The sequence below is a fragment of the Engystomops pustulosus genome, chromosome 8, assembly GCF_040894005.1.
Source record: "Engystomops pustulosus chromosome 8, aEngPut4.maternal, whole genome shotgun sequence".
NCBI classification, from domain to species: Eukaryota; Metazoa; Chordata; class Amphibia; order Anura; family Leptodactylidae; genus Engystomops; species Engystomops pustulosus.
Window position 1 is genome coordinate 6,240,383 of NC_092418.1, and position 14,171 is coordinate 6,254,553.

Consider the following 14,171-nt stretch of genomic DNA (forward strand, 5'->3'; position numbering starts at 1 on the left):
ACTGGTATAGACCTTCCACTATTGAGGAGGCTAGCCGGGAGGTTGGTTCGCCCATCATCTAGTACCTTATAGACCATCCACTAGTGAGGAGGCTAGCCTGGAGGTGCTGGTGGTTGGTTCTCCCATCATCTAGTATCTTATAGACCTTCCACTAGTGAGGAGGCTAGCCTGGAGGTGCTGGTGGTTGGTTCTCCCATCATCTAGTACCTTATAGACCTTCCACTAGTGAGGAGGCTAGCCTGGAGCTGCTGGTGGTTGGTTCTCCCATCATCTAGTACCTTATAGACCTTCCACTAGTGAGGAGGCTAGCCTGGAGCTGCTGGTGGTTGGTTCTCCCATCATCTAGTACCTTATAGACCTTCCACTAGTGAGGAGGATAGCCTGGAGCTGCTGGTGGTTGGTTCTCCCATCATCTAGTACCTTATAGACCTTCCACTAGTGATGAGGCTAGCCTGGAGGTGCTGGTGGTTGGTTCTGCCATCATTTAGCACATCACAGACCTTCCACTACAGGAGAAGCTAGTTTGGGGATAGAGATGCTGTTGGGAGTTCTTCCCCATCCCTGTCTCTCTCCTCCACACAGACACGTGTACAGATCCCGCCTCGAGGTTCCGCCCCTCCCTCCCCTTCCTGTGACGTCGTGCAGTCGGGCTCTGCTCCTTTGTAGACACGTCAGCTGAGCTGCAGGATGGCGGTGCTGGTGCCGGGCTGGGAGCGGGCACTGCGGGTGCTGGTGTGTGCCCTGGGCATCGGATTGTCTGTATATGCCTATCATGTAGAGACCTCCCGGGAGGGCGACCCCGACTACAGGGCGTTATGCGACATCAACCCGTCCATCAGCTGCTCCAAGGTCTTCACATCCAGGTGAGGAGGGGGTGAGGGACAGTAACATATATATCAGCCCCTGTATATACATGTATGAGTATCACTCCCTGTGTATACATTATATATCATTTATATGTGTGTATGAGGAGGGGGTAGTAAACTATACATCACTCCCTGTGTGTATATGTATATGTGTGTATATGAGGTTGGGGTAGTAACATATGCATCACCCTTTGTAAATACATGACAAATTGAGGTCCGTAGCAACTAACAATTGCTAACATTGGGGGACATCTATTGGCTGCATGGCTGGCAATACTGTACGTCCAGGTCGCATGGCCATCTGTAGTAGTACCAGATGTATCGCCCCCGTGTGTGCATGTATGTATGAGGAGGGTGTAGTACCAGATGTATCACCCCCGTGTGTGTGCATGTATGTATGAGGAGGGTGTAGTACCAGATGTATCACCCCCGTGTGTGTGCATGTATGTATGAGGAGGGTGTAGTACCAGATGTATCACCCCCGTGTGTGTGCATGTATGTATGAGGAGGGTGTAGTACCAGATGTATCGCCCCGTGTGTATGCATGTATGTATGAGGTGGGTGTAGTACCAGATGTATCGCCCCCGTGTGTGTGCATGTATGTATGAGGAGGGTGTAGTACCAGATGTATCACCCCTGTGTGTGTGCATGTATGTATGAGGAGGGTGTAGTACCAGATGTATCACCCCCGTGTGTGTGCATGTATGTATGAGGAGGGTGTAGTACCAGATGTATCACCCCCGTGTGTGTGCATGTATGTATGAGGAGGGTGTAGTACCAGATGTATCACCCCCGTGTGTGTGCATGTATGTATGAGGAGGGTGTAGTACCAGATGTATCACCCCCGTATGTGCATGTATGTATGAGGAGGGTGTAGTACCAGATGTATCTCCCCGTGTGTGCATGTATGTATGGGGAGGGTGCAGTACCAGATGTATCACCCCATGTGTGTGCATGTATGTATGAGGAGGGTGTAGTACCAGATGTATCTCCCCGTGTGTGCATGTATGTATGAGGAGGGTGTAGTACCAGATGTATCGCCCCGTGTGTGTGCATGTATGTATGAGGTGGGTGTAGTACCAGATGTATCGCCCCCGTGTGTGTGTATGTATGAGGAGGGTGTAGTACCAGATGTATCGCCCCCGTGTGTGTGCATGTATGTATGAGGAGGGTGTAGTACCAGATGTATCGCCCCCGTGTGTGTGCATGTATGTATGAGGAGGGTGCAGTACCAGATGTATCACCCCGTGTGTGTGCATGTATGTATGAGGAGGGTGTAGTACCAGATGTATCACCCCTGTGTGTATGCATGTATGTATGAGGAGGGTGTAGTACCAGATGTATTGCCCTGTGTGTATGCATGTATGTATGAGGTGGGTGTAGTACCAGATGTATCGCCCCCGTGTGTGTGTATGTATGAGGAGGGTGCAGTACCAGATGTATCGCCCCTGTGTGTGTGCATGTATGTATGAGGAGGGTGTAGTACCAGATGTATCACCCCGTGTGTGTGCATGTATGTATGAGGAGGGTGCAGTACCAGATGTATCACCCCATGTGTGTGCATGTATGTATGAGGAGGGTGCAGTACCAGATGTATCACCCCGTGTGTGTATATACACATTAACCCTCTGTATTTTTATGGGAGGGGGTGGTTGTCCTCCGTTATGCCCCCCTTGTGCCCTCTCTGACTGCTCTTTCTCCTCCAGGTGGGGGCGCGGCTTTGGTTTGGTGGAGAACCTCCTGGGGGCGCACTCTCCGCTCAATCAGCCCAACAGTGTGTTTGGAGTTGTGTTCTACGCGCTGCAGATAGTGCTGGGTATGTACCGGACTCCTGCGCTCCGTGCCCTTCTCCCCCTGCAGTGGGTGCCATAAGATGGGCCGGGGGCGCTAGGACAGTGCTGCTCCTGGTTCTTTCATGCCCCTCATTCTCCATCATCCCCCCTCCTCCATGATCTCTACCTCTTTACCTCCTTCTCCCTCCTCCTGCTCCCACCATTTTATGGCTTTACAGCAGGGATAACAGAACGAATGCTGGACCTGCTCCGGGTTCTGGTTCCAGAGTTGCGGTGGTCTCCTGTACGTGACCTATGAATAGTGATGCCCCGATGGCCTTGTCAGTGCACAACGATGAGAGACCACCGTGACTCTGGGGGCTTCAGTCAGAGCAGAGTAAGTACTTTGTTTCAGTTTAATTTCCTTTGTCTAGTCTTCATTTGCCCTTTGTTACCTGGTCCCCTCCCCGTTCCTTTGAAGTCTCCTCCTCTACCCAGGGGTCCCCTTCCATAACTGTCCTGTGTTACCTGATCCCCTCTGTGATGGCTCCTCCACTTTCTCTCTCCCCAGGGGGTCCCCTTCCATAACTGTCCTGTGTTACCTGATCCCCTCTGTGATGGCTCCTCCACTTTCTCTCTCCCCAGGGGGTTCCCTTCCATAACTGTCCTGTGTTACCTGATCCCCTCTGTGATGGCTCCTTCACCCTCCTCTTCCTCTCTCCCCAGGGGGTTCCCTTCCATAACTGTCCTGTGTTACCTGATCCCCTCTGTGATGGCTCCTTCACCCTCCTCTTCCTCTCTCCCCAGGGGGTTCCCTTCCATAACTGTCCTGTGTTACCTGATCCCCTCTGTGATGGCTCCTCCTCTTCCTCTCTCCCCAGGGGGTTCCCTTCCATAACTGTCCTCTGTTACCTGATCCCCTCTGTGATGGCTCCTTCACCCTCCTCTTCCTCTCTCCCCAGGGGGTTCCCTTCCATAACTGTCCTGTGTTACCTGATCCCCTCTGTGATGGCTCCTTCACCCTCCTCTTCCTCTCTCCCCAGGGGGTTCCCTTCCATAACTGTCCTGTGTTACCTGATCCCCTCTGTGATGGCTCCTTCACCCTCCTCTTCCTCTCCTCCCAGGGGGTTCCCTTCCATAACTGTCCTGTGTTACCTGATCCCCTCTGTGATGCCTCCTTCACCCTCCTCTTCCTCTCTCCCCAGGGGGTTCCCTTCCATAACTGTCCTGTGTTACCTGATCCCCTCTGTGATGCCTCCTTCACCCTCCTCTTCCTCTCTCCCCAGGGGGTTCCCTTCCATAACTGTCCTGTGTTACCTGATCCCCTTTGTGATGCCTCCTCCTCTTCCTCTCTCCCCAGGGGGTTCCCTTCCATAACTGTCCTGTGTTACCTGATCCCCTCTGTGATGCCTCCTTCACCCTCCTCTTCCTCTCTCCCCAGGGGGTTCCCTTCCATAACTGTCCTCTGTTACCTGATCCCCTCTGTGATGCCTCCTCTTCCTCTCTCCCCAGGGGGTCCCCTTCCATAACTGTCCTGTGTTACCTGATCCCCTCCCTTTGATGCCTCCTCTTCCTCTCTCCCCAGGGGGTTCCCTTCCATAACTGTCCTGTGTTACCTGATCCCCTCTGTGATGGCTCCTTCACCCTCCTCTTCCTCTCTCCCCAGGGGGTCCCCTCCCATAACTGTCCTGTGTTACCTGATCCCCTCTGTGATGGCTCCTCCTCTTCCTCTCTCCCCAGGGGGTCCCCTCCCATAACTGTCCTGTGTTACCGGATCCCCTCTGTGATGGCTCCTCCTCTTCCTCTCTCCCCAGGGGGTTCCCTTCCATAACTGTCCTGTGTTACCTGATCCCCTCTGTGATGGCTCCTTCACCCTCCTCTTCCTCTTTCCCCAGGGGGTCCCCTCCCATAACTGTCCTGTGTTACCTGATCCCCTCTGTGATGGCTCCTCCTCTTCCTCTCTCCCCAGGGGGTCCCCTCCCATAACTGTCCTGTGTTACCTGATCCCCTCTGTGATGGCTCCTCCTCTTCCTCTCTCCCCAGGGGGTTCCCTTCCATAACTGTCCTGTGTTACCTGACCCCCTCTGTGATGGCTCCTCCTCTTCCTCTCTCCCCAGAGGGTCCCCTCCCATAACTGTCCTGTGTTACCTGATCCCCTCTGTGATGGCTCCTTCCCCCTCCTCTTCCTCTCTCCCCAGGGGGTTCCCTTCCATAACTGTCCTGTGTTACCTGATCCCCTCTGTGATGGCTCCTCCTCTTCCTCTCTCCCCAGGGGGTCCCCTCCCATAACTGTCCTGTGTTACCTGATCCCCTCTGTGATGGCTCCTCCTCTTCCTCTCTCCCCAGGGGGTTCCCTCCCATAACTGTCCTGTGTTACCTGATCCCCTCTGTGATGGCTCCTCCTCTTCCTCTCTCCCCAGGCTTTGTGGGGCTGGTGGCAGCTGCGGTGACGCTCTTGGTAAGCTCGCTGGTGTCCATTGCCGGCTCGCTGTACCTCGCATACATCCTCTTCTACGTCCTGGAGGACTTCTGCGTCATCTGCATCACCACCTACGTCCTGAACTTCATCCTTCTGCTGCTCAATGTCAAGAGGCTGCAGTGGCTGACGGCGAGCCCCGGGAAGAAGAAGAGGAAGAACAAGAAGAAGAAGAACTGAGGACCTTCCACGGCCACATTTCCTACGTTATATCACCGATAGGTCACAGACCGTGAGCGGCACGCTGCTGGATCGGGCGCTCTACACCAGTGTTACCTTTTATGTTCTATGGGATTTTTTTAGGATTTTTTTTTTGATTGGTGCCAGAATTAACGGAGCTGTTACAGATCATGTGACTTTAATCATTGCGCATGGCGTGAAGGCGCCAGGATGAAGCTGTGATCGGAAGCAATCGAACAAAGGTCTCAGGGAAAAAACTGAACAAAATCTGCGGCCAGTAGCTGCAGACAACGTCCTGCGGTGACTGCCCCCCCCCCCCTTCCCCTGTCGGGGGTCTCGCTCACAGCCGCGTCACGTGAAGCGCTTCCTCCATCATTCCATCCTACGGGATTTTATAATAAAGGGAATGTTTTTCAGTATTTTGGATGCACTGGTCTCCTTGTCCCGGGAGGAGGGGGGGGGGGGGTAAATAGTTGCATCTTGTGGGAGGTCACATAGGGGTAGGAACAGGGGACTCCAGAGGGGTCTGCTGTGGGATCAGTGAGTATTTCCAGACTAAAGAAAACAACATGTAGGAAAACTTTCTCCATCGTCTTTATTATTGTAACCCTGTGCACAGATCTCGCAGAGCGCCCCCTACAGACCACCTGTGCAGGGCATTAAAAATGTGAAAATATGGCAACCGTATAACTACAACTCCCAACATTCGATAGATATTGCACCTGCTTTGGGGTTACCAAGGTCATGTGACCTTCACGACAGGAAATCCATTCACAGAAGAGGAGGTCAACCGATGCTACCCTGGCAACCCTTCCAGCACCTTCTCTTCTATTCTGTTCCTGACCCTAGAAGAGTGTTCCGGCCCTTTAATTACTCATCACCTTTCCATAGGTCATTTAGAGATGATCCACAGGGGCAGATCAGCTGTTATACATTGCGGTCAGCACAGAGGAAGACAACCCTGTCCAAAGTGTATCAGCCCTCCGGCCACACCCGAGACGTCGCTCTTCTAGAAGTGAACGACCGTTTTGTGGCTGTAGTGCAGTCGGACGGCAGATTCACTCTGGATAAATTGTCTTCTCTCTGACCAGAGTGCAGCTGGACATCGAGCGACGCTCCACTAAACTGATCGATGGAAAGGCCACAAGTAATATAGGAGCCTAGAATACCAAGCCAGAGAGCGCGTCCTCCTCCACCAGTCATGTGCCGGTTATTGGAATGGACCAGACCTAATGTGGCACTGGGAAAGCGTGTGGAATGAAGCTCTACTCAAACTTGTCTTTGGAAGACCCTTGGAATGAAAAAGTTGCTTCACATCTTCCCGAATAATTCCCATGTACAAGAACCAAAGTTGAAGAGGAGAAAGTCTTGTCTGCTTCCCAGCGGGGACACGATTGTCCATTCTCATCTCATCTCATATTGAAGGTCTCCTTCAGACTATGGAGGGCTTGCTCTTTGGTGATGAGAAACCAGTCTTCGGGCAGCTCGGCCGGCTTTGCATTATAATAATCTGAAAACTGTTTATTGTATTCCTTAAAGACAAATTTCCAGTAATCGGAGGCCCCGATGGTGGTGTCGGGCTGTATGCTCCAGTCGGGGTAGATCTGGCGGTATTCTTTGTAGCGACGTGGCTTCCATTCTGTATCTGAATTTAGAAATGTTGTGTTACTGACAACATCGGTAGAACATATGGAGTGGGACAGAGCTTTAGAATCCGTACACCTGTAGGTTCCTAGTCCTTGTGGCCGATGAACAGAGGCAAAGTGCTCGGTATGATTGGACGCTCCGGCCTCACAGGGAACCTTACAGAATGGACACTGCTTTCCACATCCGAACACCTTCTTGAAGAGCTCATCCTGAGGCTTCACCAATGCCTTGGAGAGGACGTAATCAATGGTAAAATGTTTAATTTCTGTGATGATTTCTCTCTCCACGTCCTCGAGGAACGTTTCGATGTCCACCGAGAACTGTAACGGGGTGGCGTTATTTTGAAATGTGATGACCTTTATCTCATTTTGTGCGATGACCAAGTCCTTCTTTAGCATCAACCGAAAGGTCTTCAAACATTTGGACACACTGGAACTTTCGGTCACTTTAGGGTCTTTGAGGACTTGTCTGATTTTCTTTGTAACGGAGAGCAAGATCTTGGATTTTAAGCATTCCAGAGAGGCCGAGTCCTTATACTTGTTATTGATGTATTTTACTATCCAAGTCTTCACAAAAGTCTCGTAATGATTATTGTACTTTACATACTGAGTGAAATCCGAATTTTCTAACAGCTCCTTGAGCAGCGTGTACTGGAAGAAGGTTCTGCTGCTGTACTGGATTGAATCGCTACTGGTCAATATGTCGTTGACAATTTCTCCTCCCAGGTTTTTGTACACGTAGTCCGTGAGAGAAGGTTTCAGGCAAACCTCACAGAACCGTTTTGCTCGGAGCAGAGACTCGTCTTTCTCGTGGTAAACATTGATGAACATGGAGCGGTACTGAGGCTTTAGGTTATCCAGATAAAGCCTCATGTTGTTCTCTTGGAAAAAAATATTATGCTTCTTCTGGAATAAGGGAGCAGCTCGACCCAAGAGGTGAAGCTTCAGGTCCAACTCGAAAAATGTAGTGAGGTGCAGGGCTCTAATATCCTCCTGGTTCAGTCTTTCGTTTAAAGTGTTGAGAAGCTCTTGACTGTAGGTCTGGTGATAATCCTTCATTGCATTCACTTGCTCCGATATGTAACGGCTGCACTGCTCTTTCAGTGAGGACACGAGATTGTTCACCTTATTCCAGTATTCTGCTCGATTTTCTTCTGGCAGACTTTCATAGTGGCTCGGCTGAACATATATCTCCTCGAGGTTCAGCCCGTTCTGTCCATAGTTGTCCACACTTTGGATGTCGTTGAGCTTCTCGTTGATGTAACCTGCTTTGTGCCTCATGTCCTTCCGCAGCTGTTCCACCATCTCTTGGCTGATGTTGTGCTTCTTTAAACTGCTGAGCTGTAATCCTGAGATGGTTTTATTCCACATGTTCTCAAACTCCGTCTCTAGTTCCTCGTTGCTCAGTTGATGTTTTTTACTTTTGCAGTTTTCCAGGAGACTGTTGGCTTTCTCTTCAATGATCTTCAAGTAGCTCCTCTGAACAAACTGTATCTCGTGCTTTTCTCTCTGGATGCGGATGGCTTCCTCACATTTTATTCTTAAATCTTCTTCTATTTCATCCCTAAGAGTTAAGACACTTTTGAAGAAATCCTCCTTATACCTCTCTACCAGGTGCACGTACTTGTTCCCACTCTCAAAGTACTTCTCTAGTTCTGCTAACATGTCTTCTTCTTCCCCCTGCAATGCTCGCTGCATGTCATCCCTTATTCCGGTCCACGTTTCAGTCTCCAATTCTGAAGCAGATTGGTTGGATACTTCATTCCCTGCCTCAGTCATCCACTTGTACATCGATTTTCGGAATTTCCACTCTAGCTCTGAATATTTTATAGCCAGTTGGTTATAAGCCTCGGCCACCAGACTGTTTCTGAAACTGAAGATGAAATGTTCATACTTCACTGCGTTCCACAAGCTTTTCACCCATGATATGAAATCTGTTATTGTCTGAGATATTCTGGATTGTTGCTGGTTCTTCAGGATTTCAAACAAATGTCTTTTCAGTTCAAAAACGTTCTCGCTGTACCCTGTATTCACAGAAGCCATAGGTGGAACACCATGCATGAGTCCAGGAACGTACCAGCTGTGCTCCTCAGGATCATAGTCCATGACATCCGAAAATTTCATAACATTATCTTTTTCTTCCATTTTTGCAGCCACTTTAGTCATTTCATCTAATTGTTCTAGAAGTTTCTTTCTGTCTCTCATATTCTTGTCATGGGCGGACACGTCGCTCACATTCTGATGGACAAACTGGCAGTTTGGTCTCTTTCCAACTTCTTTCATCCTCAGAAAAGCATGGACCACAATCTGGAGAATATCTTTCATCTCTGTTGTATTTTCCATGGCCATGTTGACTATGGTGATGTCACTCAACCCAACCACAAGGGTGGCCAACTCATTGTCATGTTCATAGCTGTCATCAAGTGATGATAATTCAGGGGCTTTCAACCCTTCAGTGTCAATCACCAGGACAAATTCACAGCCCAGCTCCTCCTGGAAGTTCTCCTTCACCTTAATAAGAGTCATGAAGGCTCCTCTTGTGCATCGTCCACTGGCCACAGGGAACTGTAGACCAAACATGGTGTTCAGGAGGGTGGACTTCCCCGTACTCTGCACTCCCAGCACAGTGATCACTCTCATCCTACACCATCCTCCAGTCTTCTTATCCAGCTCAGTCAGGACATCAGTGATCCACTGTAAGGGAATGTTGGAGGCATCTCCATCGATAAGCTCCAGTGGGAATCCATCCAGCAGGAGATCAGCTGCAATCGTTGGGATTTGGTGTAGCAGATTATTTCCCTCAATACCGTTCTTTGATACATAACACTGAGCTTCATATATCTGCCCCACCTCTCTGATAAAATGTTCGATACCTAGTGAACTGCTTAATATTACTTGATCCAATTTTTTCAACTTTTCTGCATTCGCACCTGAGTTATAGCAGTACTCCTTGTACTCCGCTTGTAGGGAGCTCATGTGCTTTCGAGAGATGGAGTCAAGGTAGAGCTTCATCCATCTCAGAAAGTAGAATTTCTCTGTGTGGGTTAAGCTTTTGATTGCATCTATAAACCTGACTATTTCTTCTGGGATGCCAAGTTCACTCTGTTGTTTCCGTAGACTAGAACATTTCTTGGCCAGTTTTGTTTTGTAGTCGTCTGCGTTGCGACTGCCCAGTCCTTTCATCCTACATATTTCTTTCTCGGTTTTGGCCAGTTGCTTCCACAGATCTCCTTGAAGTCTCATGGTTTCGTTTTTGTACTGGACGACATCCTTTATGTTTTTTGTAATCTCCAGAGCAAATTTCCTGGTGTTTTGATGTTCCTCTGAGCTCTCATCCACCTGTATCCCTAGATCTTCTGCAATATGTGACATCTCCTCCAGGGTGATGTAGCACGAAGAAGATTGAAGAAGATCTGTAATGATTAACTGTAACTTCTTGACCAGCTCGGCATCATTTATGGTTATGTTCTTCACCAAGACGTGTTTTCTGTTGATCTTCAATATGGGGTACAACCTCTTTATGAATGTTTGTGTCTCCCCACTTATATTTCTAGATGATGGAGCAAGGATAATGAAATACTTAGCGTTGGTTTCCTCCATGGATTCGAGCAGGTGGTACTGCCTCTCATCTATACTCTCTAGGAAAATGAAGATCGCCGTCGACACCTTAGTTAGAAAGCTAAACTGCTCCCAATTGGACTCAAGGTCACCACGGAGGTTGGTGACTGCAACTGGATCTGGGAATGTGTCCAAAGTTTCCCGACCCCCTGGAAAGAACCAAGCTATCTCCACAAATCCATCGGATATTTCCCTAGAAGTATTTGCACCATCCATATTCTGATGGACAAAAAAATCATGATGTCGCTGAGCTGAACTCAGAACACAATTGAGAATTCTCGACTTGGACAAATTGCATTTTCCTAGCCTGACAAAAGTGAAGACTGGCATAGGGATCTTCACCACATTATCTTCTCTGCATCCTTTACTGTCAGCCATGGAGTGAGGTCTCCAGCGCTTCACTATGTCTCTCATTGCCCACAACATGAACGTGGTACCTGGACTATTCCTAGCAGGAAGAAGCAGAGGGAGTGCAAACTGGCACATGGACATCTTTGTCACAATCTCTTGCTGAAGGAAGCTGTCAGAACAATGCAGGAGGACACAGAGAACATCCAGCGGGTGGATAGTACTGGAATTGTCCATATCGTCCATGAAATCCATATCCTCGTCCTGCTGCATGCTCAGTTTTGTGCTGACGGACTGGTCATACCTTGTGTTTCTCGCACTACTGTTTAAGGCCATGAGGTTTTGTAGGAAACTCCAAGGAACCTCTTCTATTCTCTGAGGCACAAGCCTCTTTAGATCTTCTTGTCCGACCTTCAAGACATCTGAGAGACTTAGCTTTGACGATTTGAACTTTTCCATGTTCAGTTCTTTCAACTTTGTATCAAATGTTTTTGTTTTAGCTGTGGATAGAAATAACATATTAGTTGTGTGTTGCATCATATCATATCGGGGCAAGTTATGTCTCTATATTATTCTGATTTAGTTAGTCTGATATCGCTATAGAGTAACACACACACGAATAGTAGTGGTCAAGGCCTGTATACATTCAAGGCCTCAGTCCCCAGGCTGATGCCGGATGAGGATGGGAGGGGGAGTGAGCTTCCGCAGCCCTTCCTTCTCCATTAAAAGACAAGAAAATTAGGCAACTTGCAGGGTTGTCACTTGGCTCGGTCACGGGTGGTAAGACAGCGGGTGCTCACCTCACCGTGACCGGGTGGCATAGACTTCTATTGTGGCTGTGATTTGGCAGCAATGTGCGTGGCCAGATCACGCCCATAATTACGGGCGTGTGAATGGGGCCTGAGAATTTACTGTATTAAATACTGATTGGACGATGTCGGGTTCACAGGTTCTTCTCCCATTAAGAGAAGGCGCACAAATCCTCGTTACTGACATTACATCTGCTCTGGATCAAGGAACCGGATGGTTCCTTATACACTGAGGGTGCGGTCAGTGTATAACATTCGGTTTTCGAAGCCAAAAGAAGGTGTGGATGATAATGGGGTGAGACAAATAATTAAAAGGTTCTGCTCCTCCTCCTCCTACATTTACTCCATTCCAGGTTTGGGCAACAAAAACTGCATCTGATAAACTGAACGTGTGACTGCACCCTGAGGTCTGGGTTCTAAGTCCAGTTATGGACAAACAATGTTATTACACAGACTGTAAGCTTAATGACTGGACTGGACCAGCAAAGAACCCCAACAATAATTTGATCTGGTGGGTCAAGGGAACCACAGTCCGACAATGGACTTTTATTGAGAAGCGTTGTGTGGGGGGTTATGGATAGGACTCTATTTTCTGGTTGAAGTTATTTAAAGGGAACCTGTCACCAGGAGAGCCATTTTTAGCACTCCCCCAGTCCCCACAGAGCATAGTACATACACTGCCAAAATGTTTTTGTATTAAAAATTGGTTTTACAGAAAAAAAGATATGTTATATTGTACCTTTCATTAGCATCTGCTGTGTGACTAGGCAGTTGCCAAATGGGAGGGGCTGGAAAGGAGCAGCTCCCACCCTTGGGAAACAGCTTCTCCATGTGACCTTTTCAAATATATGAAAATACCCATCACTTGGCTTAGCGACGCCCCCTGCTCCTCTACAGCCAATCCCGAGTGTGGGGATTTATTCATATATTTGAAAAGGTCACATGTTTCCCAAGGGTGGGGGGGACTGCTCCTTTCCAGCCCCTCCCAAAAGGCAACTGCCTAGTCACACAGCAGATGCTAATGAAAGGTACAATATAACAGATCTTTTTTCTGTAAAACCAATTTTTTTTATACAAAAACATTTTGTCAGTGTATGTGCTATGCTCTGTGGGGACTGGGGGAGTGCTAAAAATGGGTCTCCTGGTGACAGGTTCCCTTTAAGAAAGAATTAACTTTTATGATGGACATAACTCAGTTTCATCTTCTGGAGCTCTGCAGGAAGGTGTCTGCGTGCTTAGACCTCCAAGACTTCATGTCCAGCAAGGTCTGTGAGAGGATCCATCACATTCCTTGTACCATGAAGCCTCGTGTATATATCAATCACGTTACGTCGTCTTTTCTATGTACCCAACGGAAACCTGACCAAATTAGGATAAGCCAATCAGAGCCAAGCATATGCTGAAAGACGTCTACGGTAGACCACCACTGACCAGGTCATCAGTGTCCACTCATCCAAGTCTTTCTTCAGAGATTTGACGTTAACCAGACGTCGTGTAAAGGACCGACCACCTATGAATCTCATTGGTCCAGAGCTGGGGATGTACGTCCGTCTTTGTGGCTCTAATTATCTTTAACCCTTCATGGCCAGTGCACCTGTAGAGGTGACAGATGCTGGATGAGATGAATACTTACAGTCAGGGGTGAATCCGGGCAGGTAGGGCATGAGTATGATGTTGGAGATGACCTCCTCCAGACTCTTGTCCTGCTGTCGGTGGCTGGGATCCCAGGCTCGGATCACGGCTTCTAGAGGGTTCTCCTCAGTCACAGGATTATTTGTCATCTCTGGTTCATCTGGCTCTAGGAACAGGTCACCGAAATAAGAGTCCTCTTCATCTAGATCCATGATGGGTGGGAAGTGTCGCCCTGGAATAAATAGGCAGATACATGACTGTGCAGAAGAGGTCGTGTCTGTATTTCCTCATTAGGGGCAGGTAATAATTCTGCACATTCACCTGGAGAAGATACCGTTTTTGATATCATGAGCTGAATAGTAATCCTTCCCGTGTGATCGATATCAATGTATTCTGACCTCTTGCTTGTGCAGCTGCAGGTTCAGAGCTCTCTCTCAGCTGGGACTGATGGGAGAAAATACAGGTCACATGATACAGGAGAGAATTGATGAAACTTTAGTTACATAATAGCTGCGCACACACGACAGGGACATTACTAATTAACTTTGTCATTTTTTTGTATTGCAGATTCACTGTTAAAGGGGTTTTCCCTTGAAAGAAAATTCTTGCATTTCAACCCCAAATAATGTTTAGGCAATAAAGAGAATTCTTAACCCTTTACTTTACGATGTTACAGTGATGGTCGGTGTAAGATTGTAAGATTCCAGAGTGTGAGCGGGGACTTTCTGAGCAGACTCTTCATGATCCCTCTGTGCTGTGAGATGCTGTGTGCTGACAATGTGCTTAGATTATCAGGGTACAGGGTTATCTACATTTTCATTTAC

The 14,171-nt window shown here is 48.4% G+C and overlaps 2 protein-coding genes across 2 annotated transcripts; one reads left to right on the plus strand and one right to left on the minus strand.

Moving 5' to 3' along the window:
• Nucleotides 1-527: 527 nt before the first annotated feature.
• Nucleotides 528-5,713, plus strand: LOC140076308 (vitamin K epoxide reductase complex subunit 1-like protein 1). Its single transcript, XM_072122885.1, has 3 exons — nucleotides 528-863; nucleotides 2,573-2,682; nucleotides 5,059-5,713. The coding sequence occupies exons 1-3, from the start codon at nucleotides 688-690 to the stop codon at nucleotides 5,292-5,294; spliced, it is 522 nt and encodes a 173-aa protein (XP_071978986.1). The 5' UTR covers nucleotides 528-687; the 3' UTR covers nucleotides 5,295-5,713.
• Nucleotides 5,714-5,883: 170 nt separating this feature from the next.
• Nucleotides 5,884-13,802, minus strand: LOC140076291 (interferon-induced very large GTPase 1-like). The gene is made up of 3 exons (XM_072122859.1): nucleotides 13,669-13,802; nucleotides 13,349-13,579; nucleotides 5,884-11,406 (listed from the first exon to the last, which is right to left on the minus strand). The coding sequence occupies exons 1-3, from the start codon at nucleotides 13,694-13,696 to the stop codon at nucleotides 6,704-6,706; spliced, it is 4,962 nt and encodes a 1,653-aa protein (XP_071978960.1). The 5' UTR covers nucleotides 13,697-13,802; the 3' UTR covers nucleotides 5,884-6,703.
• Nucleotides 13,803-14,171: the final 369 nt, after the last annotated feature.

What these genes read in the sequence shown, in the direction of transcription:
- LOC140076308 (XM_072122885.1), top strand. Translation starts at nt 688, where the DNA reads ATGGCGGTGCTGGTGCCGGGCTGGGAGCGGGCACTGCGGGTGCTGGTG. An exon ending in TCCAAGGTCTTCACATCCAG is followed by an intron (nt 864 to 2,572) that starts GTGAGGAGGGGG and finishes TTTCTCCTCCAG; the next exon opens with GTGGGGGCGCGGCTTTGGTT. An exon ending in CGCGCTGCAGATAGTGCTGG is followed by an intron (nt 2,683 to 5,058) that starts GTATGTACCGGA and finishes CTCTCTCCCCAG; the next exon opens with GCTTTGTGGGGCTGGTGGCA.
- LOC140076291 (XM_072122859.1), bottom strand. Translation starts at nt 13,696, where the DNA reads ATGATATCAAAAACGGTATCTTCTCCAG. An exon ending in AAAAACGGTATCTTCTCCAG is followed by an intron (nt 13,580 to 13,668) that starts GTGAATGTGCAG and finishes TATTTATTCCAG; the next exon opens with GGCGACACTTCCCACCCATC. An exon ending in GCCCGGATTCACCCCTGACT is followed by an intron (nt 11,407 to 13,348) that starts GTAAGTATTCAT and finishes TTCTATCCACAG; the next exon opens with CTAAAACAAAAACATTTGAT.